The sequence below is a fragment of the Glandiceps talaboti genome, chromosome 17, assembly GCF_964340395.1.
Source record: "Glandiceps talaboti chromosome 17, keGlaTala1.1, whole genome shotgun sequence".
Taxonomy (NCBI): domain Eukaryota; kingdom Metazoa; phylum Hemichordata; class Enteropneusta; family Spengelidae; genus Glandiceps; species Glandiceps talaboti.
The window spans coordinates 445,001-460,553 of NC_135565.1; the positions used below are offsets into that span (position 1 = coordinate 445,001).

General features: G+C 37.8%; 1 protein-coding gene across 1 annotated transcript in view; it reads left to right on the forward strand.

The window, feature by feature from the left end:
* Window positions 1-15,553, forward strand: part of LOC144448303 (SCY1-like protein 2) — a 153,696-nt gene that overhangs the window by 24,107 nt on the left and 114,036 nt on the right. The window contains exon 4 of the mRNA XM_078138490.1: window positions 10,899-11,043. Within this exon, the coding sequence (XP_077994616.1) occupies window positions 10,899-11,043 (145 nt within the window). The remainder of the gene's footprint in view (window positions 1-10,898; window positions 11,044-15,553) is intronic.

The following is a 15,553-nucleotide window of genomic DNA, read 5'->3' on the forward strand; positions in this document are numbered from 1 at the left end:
GTACTCAATGGGGATGACTCATAGCTGACTATGTGTGGTGCTATTGTGTGTTACACTCTGTACTCAATGGGGATGACTCATAGCTGACTATGTGTGGTGCTATTGTGTGTTACACTCTGTACTCAATGGGGATGACTCATAGCTGACTATGTGTGGTGCTATTGTGTGTTACACTCTGTACTCAATGGGGATGACTCATAGCTGACTATGCGTGGTGCTATTGTGTGTTACACTCTGTACTCAATGGGGATGACTCATAGCTGACTATGTGTGGTGCTATTGTGTGTTATGCTCTGTACTCAATGGGGATGACTCATAGCTGACTATGTGTGGTGCTATTGAGTGTTATGCTCTGTACTCAATAGGGATGACTCATAGCTGACTATGCGTGGTGCTATTGTGTGTTACACTCTGTACTCAATGGGGATGACTCATAGCTGACTATGCGTGGTGCTATTGTGTGTTATGCTCTGTACTCAATGGGGATGACTCATAGCTGACTATGTGTGGTGCTATTGTGTGTTACACTCTGTACTCAATGGGGATGACTCATAGCTGACTATGCGTGGTGCTATTGTGTGTTACACTCTGTACTCAATAGGGATGACTCATAGCTGACTATGCGTGGTGCTATTATGTGTTATGCTCTGTACTCAATGGGGATGACTCATAGCTGACTATGCGTGGTGCTATTGTGTGTTACACTCTGTACTCAATGGGGATGACTCATAGCTGACTATGCGTGGTGCTATTGTGTGTTACACTCTGTACTCAATAGGGATGACTCATAGCTGACTATGCGTGGTGCTATTGTGTGTTACACTCTGTACTCAATGGGGATGACTCATAGCTGACTATGCGTGGTGCTATTGTGTGTTACACTCTGTTCTCAATGGGGATGACTCATAGCTGACTATGCGTGGTGCTATTGTGTGTTATGCTCTGTACTCAATGGGGATGACTCATAGCTGACTATGCGTGGTGCTATTGTGTGTTATGCTCTGTACTCAATGGGGATGACTCATAGCTGACTATGTGTGGTGCTATTGTGTGTTATGCTCTGTACTCAATGGGGATGACTCATAGCTGACTATGCGTGGTGCTATTGTGTGTTATGCTCTGTACTCAATGGGGATGACTCATAGCTGACTATGTGTGGTGCTATTGTGTGTTATGCTCTGTTCTCAATGGGGATGACTCATAGCTGACTATGTGTGGTGCTATTGTGTGTTATGCTCTGTACTCAATGGGGATGACTCATAGCTGACTATGCGTGGTGCTATTGTGTGTTATGCTCTGTACTCAATGGGGATGACTCATAGCTGACTATGTGTGGTGCTATTGTGTGTTATGCTCTGTACTCAATGGGGATGACTCATAGCTGACTATGTGTGGTGCTATTGTGTGTTATGCTCTGTACTCAATGGGGATGACTCATAGCTGACTATGTGTGGTGCTATTGTGTGTTATGCTCTGTACTCAATGGGGATGACTCATAGCTGACTATGCGTGGTGCTATTGTGTGTTATGCTCTGTACTCAATGGGGATGACTCATAGCTGACTATGTGTGGTGCTATTGTGTGTTACACTCTGTACTCAATGGGGATGACTCATAGCTGACTATGCGTGGTGCTATTGAGTGTTACACTCTGTACTCAATGGGGATGACTCATAGCTGACTATGCGTGGTGCTATTGAGTGTTACACTCTGTACTCAATGGGGATGACTCATAGCTGACTATGTGTGGTGCTATTATGTGTTATGCTCTGTACTCAATGGGGATGACTCATAGCTGACTATGTGTGGTGCTATTGTGTGTTATGCTCTGTACTCAATAGGGATGACTCATAGCTGACTATGCGTGGTGCTATTGTGTGTTATGCTCTGTACTCAATGGGGATGACTCATAGCTGACTATGTGTGGTGCTATTGTGTGTTATGCTCTGTACTCAATAGGGATGACTCATAGCTGACTATGTGTGGTGCTATTGTGTGTTACACTCTGTACTCAATGGGGATGACTCATAGCTGACTATGCGTGGTGCTATTGAGTGTTACACTCTGTACTCAATGGGGATGACTCATAGCTGACTATGCGTGGTGCTATTGAGTGTTACACTCTGTACTCAATGGGGATGACTCATAGCTGACTATGTGTGGTGCTATTATGTGTTATGCTCTGTACTCAATGGGGATGACTCATAGCTGACTATGTGTGGTGCTATTGTGTGTTATGCTCTGTACTCAATAGGGATGACTCATAGCTGACTATGCGTGGTGCTATTGTGTGTTATGCTCTGTACTCAATGGGGATGACTCATAGCTGACTATGTGTGGTGCTATTGTGTGTTATGCTCTGTACTCAATGGGGATGACTCATAGCTGACTATGTGTGGTGCTATTGTGTGTTATGCTCTGTACTCAATGGGGATGACTCATAGCTGACTATGCGTGGTGCTATTGTGTGTTATGCTCTGTACTCAATGGGGATGACTCATAGCTGACTATGCGTGGTGCTATTGTGTGTTATGCTCTGTACTCAATGGGGATGACTCATAGCTGACTATGTGTGGTGCTATTGTGTGTTATGCTCTGTACTCAATGGGGATGACTCATAGCTGACTATGTGTGGTGCTATTGTGTGTTATGCTCTGTACTCAATGGGGATGACTCATAGCTGACTATGTGTGGTGCTATTGTGTGTTATGCTCTGTACTCAATAGGGATGACTCATAGCTGACTATGTGTGGTGCTATTGTGTGTTATGCTCTGTTCTCAATGGGGATGACTCAGCTGACTATGCGTGGTGCTATTGTGTGTTATGCTCTGTTCTCAATGGGGATGACTCATAGCTGACTATATATGCGTGGTGCTATTATGTGTTATGCTCTGTTCTCAATGGGGATGACTCATAGCTGACTATGCGTGGTGCTATTGTGTGTTATGCTCTGTTCTCAATGGGGATGACTCATAGCTGACTATGCGTGGTGCTATTGAGTGTTATGATCTCATATTCAATATTACTTCTAATGTTGCCTTGCTCATTAAAAAATGTTAAATAACAACATCATCTGGTAGGCAAATGAGTAAACATTCAAAAAATGTATGCAAATATCCCTAGCAACCATGGCCACGCCCATAGCAACAACCAAACGGTGGTGTATTTCACAAAGATAGCAGGGATTAATAGACAAATGAATAAACATTCAAAAAATGTATGTAAATTTGCCTAGCAACAAGACCACACCCATAACAACAGCCAAATGATTGTGTATATTTCAAAGATAACAACATGGTTGGATAGGCAACTAGATAATCATTCAGCAAATGAACACCTATACCTAGCAGCTCAGCATGTGGATAAACAGTTTAAAAAAGTGTACAGTTGTGCTACAATGCCATTGGAGCTATTTTTTCACAACATTGTTGAGTTTTATTCACCTGTTGATTACGCCCATCATAGCCTGAATGCTAACAAATTCTCTGTATGACATCCTACAATATAATGGTGTGGTCTGGGTGGGGCCGGAAATACCCGAAATGTATCGTAAATCTGACGGGAACTGACTAAAAAAAGATCATTTAAGGTGTTTGCAGATATTTTTTTAAAGTGTATGTAAATAGGTTTCCAATTTTTCCGACTTTTTGCCTCCAAATGATGTAGTTTTCATGGGTGATTAAAGATTTGTATGACATTTTTTACAAAACTACGATATTAATAATGAAAAATTGATTTTTTTGGAAATCTGCGATGAGCATTTTGCTTTGGGAGTCTTCGGAAAATTGCGTCACAACCGGAACACGATCGCGGTGTCCATGTTTTTTTTAACCATGCTTGAACGTTGCGTGGTAGAGGGGACGTCAACGATTGAGTCTACACTGATTTTCTCACAAAAGATTTGGGAGTTCTAATCAGCCTGTTTCTTTTCAACATACAGAGGATAAGTTTCCAAACGTTTTCAATGATGTCTTAGTACTGCACAGCTCTCAAACTCACGAAAAACGATCATGAATTATAACATGTTGTGTCCTCGTGCATGGTGTACTACATACATGTATTACGGCACTAGCAATGATGAAGTTTCTTTTGTTGGCTGTGATTATGAGTCCTAATGTTGAATTGAAAGTTATTTTACCAGATAAGAAACATAAATTACACTTTCAAAGAACATACTAGTATAACATTACGAGCTGGTACCACATAATGGGATTTTTTACTTGCGATAGCAACGTCTTCGTAACGGCCCACTGCTCGGATGAACAACAAAAACGAAACACGCTCATACGTACTACGGTACTTTTCACATGTAGTACAGTGCACGTCCTTTTAGACATATTCATGACCTTATTGTATGACTTTGATTTCCTTGTCAGGGAATGAAGACCAGTCATTTATAAATGCAAAATTTAATGCATTGTTCGCAAGATTGAGAGCAGTTGGATGTGACTGAGAGTGAGAACAGAGCCAGAGGTTCGTCGGGCTGTATACTAGCGTGTTCTCCAGTCCGGAGCGTGTCACACGTCGTGCGCGGCTGTACTGGGTGCTGTAGTGTAGCGGTAGACCTCCGAGTCGCCCTGCTACCCTGGAACACAGTGTATCCTCAGTGCTCACCGTCAATAAATTATTTGGCCGTTCCTGAACTGTTTTGATTATTTCTGGTAATGATAATTTCACAAAATCCTTTAAAGATTGACAACCGATCATACCTTCAATTTTACATCGACGTTAACATGAAATATACGAATGGCGGTTCAAACCACAGGCATTTGTTTCCCGAGTTATGTCTCAGAATATTTATATCAGAATACAATAAAATGTCGATAATATCGTTAATATTGACATATTTAGCCAACTATGTATGAAAGGGGTAAAATTACACTAAGTTTCTGTGATCGCGCAGGTTCACTCACCGCGAAAGGGACAGAAGGTAAAATGTTCGAAATGTTTGCCCACTACAACGGCCGGTTGAAAGTTCATGTTTATGTACGGTACTATATACTAATGGCGGTCTGTCTTCTTTCGCGGTGAGTGAACCTGCGCGATCACACAAACAAGTGTAATTTTACCCCTTTCATATATAGTTGGCTAAATACGACAATATTAACGATATTATCGACATTTTATTGCATTCTGATAGAAACATCCTGAGACATAACTCGGGAAACAAATGCCTGTGGTTCAAACACATGTCAGCGTACACATATTGTGTAGTCAAGTAGTCAGTAAGTCGATTATAACCCAACTAAATAGTACTACTGTTACGGTGTTACGATCTCAATGGGACAACTACTTTCGAAATTTCGACCCAATGTTTTCCTTCATCTGCTAATTTGAAATATCTACTTTTCATTATCATAACTTACCAGTCAGTATTATTTAGTCTGTCGACAACCATTATGCATGTCTGCAGCTGGGGATTGCTGTTTGGCTGTAGTCGTGGTTTTGGTAGTGGATCATATAGAAACGGTACAATACAAGCATCCCCCACTACCGCATCATCTTCGTCATCACTAGTACTGCATTTATTGTTGTCATTGTCAATTTTGACTTCTAAATAGTGGAACGTGGTTCCACTAGAATGGCTATCCCACGTTATGTAATTGAACATATTTGAAGTTCGTACCGGTTGTGACGTCATGAAATACATAAACAACTTCGGCAATTTCCGGAATTTTTCCAAAAAATCATGTTTTTATAATTAATATCGTACTTTTGTCAAAAATGTCACACAAATCTTTAATCACCTATGAAAACTATGTCATTTGCAGGCAAAAAGTCTGAAAGTTTGGAAACCTATTTACATACACTTTAAAGTTTTAAGCCCAGAATATGTTTCATGAACACGTCGTCTAGCAAAATAGCAATAGTGAATGTGAGTATTTTGAATTACCTTTAATTTAACAACTTCCCCCCATCACCACACCCCCCCCCCTATCACCACACCCTACCCACCCCCACATCACCACACCCTACCCTCCCACCACACCCCCCACACCACACCTACCCACCCCCACACCCTAGCCTCCCACCACACCCCCCACACCACACCTACCCACCACCACACCCTACAACCCCCCCCCCCCCCCACACACACACACACACACACACACACACACACACACACACACACACACACACACACCACCACCACCACCACCACCACCACCACCACCACCCCCTACCCACCCACACAACACCATAGCTAAGCTAAGCTGGGCCACATTGGGGTATAACGCGAAACATCATGAATATAAATCCGGAAATAACCGATGAGATGTCACATGTTTACAGGGCCGGACGGGAAAGTGAACGAATCGCCTTTGTTAACTAGTTGGACTAAATTAATTGTACAGATAGATTTCACTCGTAAAACTTGACAGAATATTTTGAAAACAGCAGGACACCACTTCCCATTAAAGGCCATTTCAAAGATTAGATCGGATGAAGTAACCATTTCACTTAGGTAAAGAACTAACATGTACAAATGTATGTGTAGCAACATTGAAAAACGTTACAAGGAAACTAGCCGACATATAAAAACGAATTCAAATATTTTGTATGCCTTTCCCATATCTTTGAAAATGAAACATCAATGTTTAGGATATAAGGGGCCGTGTCATTTTAAAACTGACGCACAAGAAATGTAATTTCTTCGTTTTAGTTTAACCTCCCTCAAAACGAAATGGGAAAATGAAAGACCTGTCCTGCGTGTATGTGTATATCATATTCCATGACATCGATAAACACAACAAACTCTAATTGCAATTCAAATTGTAAAACATTTAACTGTCTCAACTGGAAATTGTATTTACCAGTTCTCATGCTTTTTAGCCTTCAAGTTGTTTCTGTCGAGTTGTTTTTATTTGCACGTTTCCGTAATTTATACACGTTGATTTTAACTGTCGCACCATGAAAGTGACGAACACATTGACGTGGCGGCCATGGCTTTCACATGCAAGTTTCAACTATCACATGAAAACAGCTACAAATCTGTTTGGAATTACCAAATATTAATATTGCTGAATAATTATTACAGGCGGCCGAACTTTTGATTTTCACATTAATAGAAGGTTTGAATCAACATCAGTCGAACGAGCAACTTGTTGATAGTGCCAAAATAAATGCAATACCACGCTATCTACGACAATTTAGTACAAGTTTAGAGGCCACTTCACGTCACGTCAAACATGTGATATCTCATCGGTAATTTCCTGATTTACATTCGTATTAGTTTCACGTTATACCCCAACATGGCCTAACTTAGAACCTTCGCGTAGGTGGATTTTGGCAACGTCCTCCCCACATAGTCTATTCAAATCAATTATCATGAAGGTACGTCCTTTAAAAGTTGCGACTACGATTGAATCGCATAGTGTCTAAACAGCTACCCGTCTAGAATTTGGCATTAGGTAATCCTAAAACGTAAAGCTATATAGGACGTTTTAAAAACTGAGAGTTGTCGTACAAGTAAATGAGGTAATGTCTACATTAAGTGTAATCACTAAATCAGTAATGCCTTGCTTAGGCTGTACGCTTGTCAACCTAGTCGCACGAAATTGGTTGACACATGAGTTCGTCACGTACCATCATTTATAGTTATGATGACCGAACAAACGGAAAAAAGTCTCTTGAATTCAGGAACTTCTGTTTAGGTGTGGGTGAATAATAAAATCATGTTTTCGCAGCATTCAAGTGGTTATTTTAGAACAACATGCATCTCTCTCCGTGTATGTCGGCAAAGTTTCTGACTGTCATTTTTTCAAGAGTAGAAAAATAGCATTGCCTCTTTTGATTCCATCGTAGTATGTATTAAATATCCCTGTAGTGATTTTGATGCATGCAAAATCAAAAATCTTACCACCACCCCCCCACCCCCCCCCACCACCACCACCACCACCATCACCACCACCACGAAGGAATTACGTTTGTCGACACGGTCCATCACAAAAACCATGTATAATAAAATAAGTAGTTGACTCGCTTGCTGGATCTACACTCATACACACATGCTGCCATTTCCTTCAAATCCTAAGTCTGCCTCAAGATCAGATACACATGATGATACAAAGAGTGATTACGGCCTGGCTGGGTGCCTACTAAAGGCTTCACCGTGTATATGACCAGAATCCCCCTCCCTGTTAGACTAAACATGATAACTATAACTTGGCATTATGTTAAGCGACCCGATTCGTTCACTTCAAAGTCCGCAGCCGTAATGTGAACTCTAAAGTCTTGTAGATGCATGGTTTATAGTGAACTTTTATTTGATGATGTTGATTTAATCCTTCTATTAACATGAAAATCAAAAGTTCCATCATAAAAATGACTATTTAGCAACAGTTTTCATAATTCCAAACAGATTTGTACATTTTTTTCATGTGATAGTTGAAATATGTGAAAGCCGCCGTCAACATGTTCATCACACGTGTCATGGTGTGGTGCATGTTTATCTGAGCCATCAAAATCAATATGTACAAATTACGGAAACGTTAAACGTGCAAATAAAACCGACAGAAACAACTTGAAGACAACTATAAAAACTCAATAACTGGTAAACATAATTTCCTGGTGAAAGTATGTTTTGCAGAGACAGTAAAATGTTTTACAATTTCAATGCAGTGTGAGTTTGTTGTTTCCATTTTTCAGGGTATGTTCTATAGGTACCATAAACTCAGAAGTAAATTGGCAACGCAGTGTGAGTTTGTTGTTTCCATTTTTCAGGGTATGTTCTATAGGTACCATAAACCCAGAAGTAAATTGGCAACGCATCAAAATTAGGTCAATATGCAAATTTCAACAGCCTCTGCGTATGACATACGCAATGAAAAAAAAGTCACCACGAACAGTTACCTATTTTACTCTCGCTCAAGTCAAATTAACCTGTCAAGCGACAGAGCTAGCTCATGTGTTATTGTCAATGTTGATATGTCTACACATAGTAACAGTACTTTCAGTTACTTGACTGCAATTTGATGTTTATAGGCATATATAGGTCACATATATCATTCCACAATATCTCATTATTGTTATTATAATTGTTTATAAATGTATACATAGCAGTATACTCTGAAATATATCATATGAAAAATAAAGTGAACCCCTCCCCCTCCTTACATCGATTTTTACCTCCCGTATGGGAGGTATTAAAATACAAATGTCTGTCTGTGTGTGTGTGTGTGTCTGTCTGTCTGTCTGTCTGTCTGTCTGTGTCATCATTTTCTAAAATTCGGCTGGCTCAATTGTAATGAAATTTGGAATATATAATCTTTAGGGTAATAGCTAGACCTGATTAGGTTTTCAGCCAGATCGGTTAATGTTTAATTAGAGAAATTTGCATATTAATGAAATCAAATAATTAAGCAATATCTTAAGACTGCATACTTCAATTTCAATATAATTTAGTATATTCGTTATAACAACATACATTTGTCCTATAAAATTTGATGATGTACCTTACAGTGTTAACGAATGATTTGCATAATTAATTATTTTTGGTAATTAGGCTATATCTTAAGAATGCATACTTCATATACAACATAATTTAGTACATACGTTAACCATAAGAAAACACATATGACCTATAAAGTTAGTTGACGTACCTTACAGTGTTAATGAATAATTTGCATAATTAATGATTTTCGGTTATTAGGCTATATCATAAGAATACATACTTCAATTCCAATATAATTCAGTAAACACGTTAACAATAACAATCGCACATGTCCTGTAAAGCTTGTTGGTGTACCTTTCAGTGTTAATGAATAATTTGCATAATTAATTATTCTTGGTAATTAGGCTATATCTTTCGACTGCATACTTCAATTTCAATACAATTCAGTACATACATTAACCATAACAAATTGTCTATGTCCTATAAAGTTAGTTGACGTACCTTACAGTGTTAATGAATAATTTGCATAATTAATGATTTTCAGTAATTAGGCTATATCTTAAGACTGCATGCTTCAATTTCAATACAAATTAGTACATAATGTTAACCACAACAAAGCAGGTATGTCCTATAAAATTTGGTGCTATAGCGTACAGTTTTAATGAAAAATTTGCATAATTAATGATTTTAGGTAACTACGTTGTATCTTAAAAATGCAAGCTTCAAATTTCGTGTAATATGATACATATATCAACCATAATAATACGCACCTGTCCTATGAAGTTTGTTGCTACAACTTTTACCTTTTAATGAGTATTTTGAATAATGAACAATATTCAGTAATTAAGCAGTATCATGCACTCTTAAAATTCTGTATAATTTGGCACATACATTAACTTAAGAAAGCATGCTTGTCCAAAAACAAAGCCTGTTACCATAGTTTTTTTTATTTTAATGAGTTATTTGCATGATTAGTGATTCCCTTACGGGAGGCATTCAGTTTAAATCTGGTAATTGATTGAAATATACATTATTTAAACAATAATGTACACCCTCCGAGCCCATAATGGATGAAAGCAAACTTTGAACGACATAATGGACAGCCGAGCCCATTATGGAGTGCAAAGTTTGCTTGAGTCCATTATGGACTGGGAGGGCGTACATTATTGTTATTATTTTATAGTTTTACCAATTCCAGTGAATTTGTAGACCGAGAAACGCAAAACAACGTATAATATATACAGCGCTGAATATCGTCTGCCATGTTCGGCCCGGAAGCTGAATACTAATCATAGCGACACACGTACGTACACGTACACACACATATACACATAAGCTTGTATTGTTATGCTCGTTCCGGGGCCGCAATGCCCAATAACGGAGTACATTATCAGTAATAATGTACAGCGATGACGTCACAAAATTCACTGGAATTGGTAATGCTATAATATAATGTTTAATAATTGATATAGTTAATTTGTACATTTTCCTTTGTTCCCTACAGAGAATGTCTTGCATTTGCAACAGAACCAGTGTTTGCCAGTTTGGGAAATATTCTTGGTTGCCATGACAACCTGCCAACACCTATACCAGCTGATTTGAAAGATTATCAGCTGTATGAAGTTGAAATTAAATATGGATTACAACAGGTAAATATTATCTAAATACTCTGACAGATTTGTTGGACTTATTTGCAAGTAAAACTCTCTGAAGAATGCAATGTATCTGTATGACATCAGATATAACTAGTTGACATACAGAATGCAATGTATCTGTATGGCATCAGATATAACTACAATGTAGTTGACATACATGATGCAATGTATCTGTATGGCATCAGATATAACTAGTTGACATACAGAATGCAATGTATCTGTATGGCATCAGCTATAACTAGTTGACATACAGAATGCAATGTATCTGTATGACATCAGATATAACTAGTTGACATACAGAATGCAATGTATCTGTATGGCATCAGATATAACTAGTTGACATACAGAATGCAATGTATCTGTATGGCATCAGATATAACTAGTTGACATACAGAATGCAATGTATCTGTATGGCATCAGATATAACTAGTTGACATACAGAATGCAATGTATCTGTATGGCATCAGATATAACTAGTTGACATACAGAATGCAATGTATCTGTATGGCATCAGATATAACTAGTTGACATACAGGATGCAATGTATCTGTATGACATCAGATATAACTAGTTGACATACAGAATGCAATGTATCTGTATGGCATCAGATATAACTAGTTGACATACAGAATGCAATGTATCTGCATGGCATCAGATATAACTAGTTGACATACAGAATGCAATGTATCTGTATGGCATCAGATATAACTAGTTGACATACAGGATGCAATGTATCTGTATGGCATCAGATATAACTAGTTGACATACAGAATGCAATGTATCTGTATGGCATCAGATATAACTAGTTGACATACAGAATGCAATGTATCTGTATGGCATCAGATATAACTAGTTGACATACAGAATGCAATGTATCTGTATGACATCAGATATAACTAGTTGACATACAGAATGCAATGTATCTGTATGACATCAGATATAACTAGTTGACATACAGAATGCAATGTATCTGTATGACATCAGATATAACTAGTTGACATACAGAATGCAATGTATCTGTATGGCATTAGATATAACTAGTTGACATACAGAATGCAATGTATCTGTATGGCATCAGATATAACTAGTTGACATACAGAATGCAATGTATCTGTATGACATCAGATATAACTAGTTGACATACAGAATGCAATGTATCTGTATGGCATCAGATATAACTAGTTGACATACAGAATGCAATGTATCTGTATGACATCAGATATAACTAGTTGACATACAGAATGCAATGTATCTGTATGACATCAGATATAACTAGTTGACATACAGAATGCAATGTATCTGTATGGCATCAGATATAACTAGTTGACATACAGAATGCAATGTATCTGTATGGCATCAGATATAACTAGTTGACATACAGAATGCAATGTATCTGTATGGCATCAGATATAACTAGTTGACATACAGAATGCAATGTATCTGTATGACATCAGATATAACTAGTTGACATACAGAATGCAATGTATCTGTATGGCATCAGATATAACTAGTTGACATACAGAATGCAATGTATCTGTATGGCATCAGATATAACTAGTTGACATACAGGATGCAATGTATCTGTATGACATCAGATATAACTAGTTGACATACAGGATGCAATGTATCTGTATGACATCAGATATAACTAGTGTGTGTGTGTGTGTGTGAACAACTTAAAGTAAAAAACTGCTGGACCAATTGCTTTGATATTTGGTGGTCATGTTACTTCTGGTGTCTAGTTGGGAAATTGCTCAAATGAAAATGATTGCATCAGAGATGTGGGTTTTGGGTCAAAAAATGTGATTTTTGGGTCAAAAAACTTAAACTCCAAAACTACTGGGCAGATTGGCATGGAATTTGATGGGAACATTCTTAGATGTGGGTAAATTAAGACTTGTTCATGACATGATGATTCCCCTGGTAATATGCAAATTAGGGCTAAAAATGTGTCTTTTTGGTCAAAAACCTATAATTCCAAAACTTCTCAGCAGATTGGGCTGAAATTTAACAGGGATGCATCTGTGGGTGTATAGATGAAGAAATATAATGATCTCATCAATAATATACAAATCAGTTGTAAAAATGTGAATTTTGGTAAAAAATTTCTCTCTCAAAAAGTACTTGGTCAGTGAGACTGAATCTTGGTGAGATGTTTCTAGAAGTGTCATTGTGCAGCTTTTCTTCAAAATATTTTGACAAAATTGGCCCTAGCAACCATGACCACACCTTAGCAACAACCGAAAGGCAGTTTATTTTGCTCAAATAACAACATCATCTGGTAGGCACGTGATTAAACATTAGAAAAAGTATGCAAATATCCCTAGCAACCATGACCACGCCCATAGCAACAGCCAAACTGCCGTGTATTTCACAAAGATAACAGGGATTAATAGACAATTGAGCAAACATTCAAAAAATGTATGTAAATTTGCCTAGCAAAAGGACCATACCCATAGCAACAACCAAATAATCAATACATGTATATTGCAAAGATAACAACAGGAATTGAATAATTATTCAAAAAATGTATGTAAATGTGCCTACAAACAAGGCCACGCCCATAGCAACAGCCAAATGATCACATATATTGCGAAGATAACAGCAGGGATTAATAGACAATTGAATAAACATTCAAAAAATGTATGTAAATTTGCCCAGCAACAAGACCACGCCCATAGCAACAGTTAAATAATCACATATATTGCAAAGATAACAGGAATTGAAAGACAAATGAATAAACATTCAATAAATGTATGCAAATGTGCCTAGCAACAAGACCACATCCATAGCAACAGCCAAATGATTGCGTATAAGGGAAGGCAGATATATCAAGTGCACCGTAATTACGCGTCAGGACGAGTTACGCCGGGTGAAGACGCGTGAAGATGACAAACGACGAGAAACGAGAGATAATAAGGTGTTCGTAGTTCATGAATAACTGACAATAGATAATGACTTTTGCCCTCCTTTGTTTTCTATAAGTACATCGTATTCACGCGTTTCGGGATGTTATTGGATGTTATCGCCTTGGTTTGTTTCCAGTACCGACATCGTCTTTGTGCGTCTTTGACCGTAATTTGAAAAAAAGTAAAAAACATCGGAACTATGCACAATCAACAGGGCTCGAAATGAACTTGTTTCCCTGGTAGCCCTGTACAACACACGTAAAGGTACATACAACTAGTTAATATCGTAAAATGATAAAAAGACATCCAGATGTCTAAAAATAAAATAATGATACACAGACAGAAGAGGAAGATGTGCATACAAAATTATTAATCGAATTAAATTGTACGCTATGTATCGGTAATCGACCGCGGCCCTTGGGAATGTGTTGACCTTTCCACAATTATACAACCAAAACCCAGTGTGCTTATGATGATGATGAAGTGAGAAACAGTCAAAATAATTTGCACCAAAAAGTTCAGTTTCCAAAATACAAGTACAACTTACGATGTCGGATTACGGTATGCCAGTGCCAGTGCAGTGGTACGGTGATTAGTGTGTCGCACTGTACGCCCACTTCGTATGTCATGACTAATTCTATATCTTTTAAATGCGACTAAAAGTAAAAAAGGTCTTAGAAATACATAATTACTGCGAACAATATCAACTGAAACTTCATTTTATACGATAGGATTTAAGCCGAGAACGACTACGAGTGTCATTTACCAAATATGTATACATCGGCAATCAACGCACATGACATCAGCAATGACATGTAGACTCATTAGTGAATGACTGGTTTACTATTCTCAGGCTGTATTTGCGCAATTTTCCAACGTAAAATGTAATTTACTTGAACTTTAGCCATAAACAAATGCAATATCTTGGTAAGAAACATAGAGCAAAGTGACTCAGAAACAGTTGAATTACTTGTAATTTGCCTGACGAATCCACCGCTACTAACTTTATATTGTATTCAGATAGAAAATTATCATGGATTCATTTGTGCTCTGTTATGCAGCCGTCAAATTTACATACCCTCAAAGCAACCCTTAAGAATGGAAATTACAGTTTTCAACAACAATGAAGTTTAGAATTATTCAATGTGAAACAATGAAACAATATCGGTGATTTGTAAAATGAAAAACAATTCTCAAATATCAGATTGCGGAGTGAGTAGCCCAAAGTTCATTCATAGACGTTGTGAAAGCAACTAAAATTAAAAGAGCGAGCATAGCAGCGGGAGAATGCGTTGTGGTCGTTGCAGTGTCGTATTTTGTTTTTGTAGTTAAAATGTTGCACGGCACATTTTGTTTTATCGTATATGCACGGTCGCGAAAAATCGACACTTTCATTGCAAAGACATTGTTCCACATTGTACAGCTTCGAGATATTTTGTAAGCTGTGTTTATCATTCCTTCTTCAAATTCATGAGGTTAAGAAAAAACAACATTTTGAAGAAAAAAAAATCTCTGAGTTTAAAAAGTACCAAATGTGAACGAAAAACTTACAAATAATACAGTCAAACAAACTTTGAAATAATTTATTTTTTTAT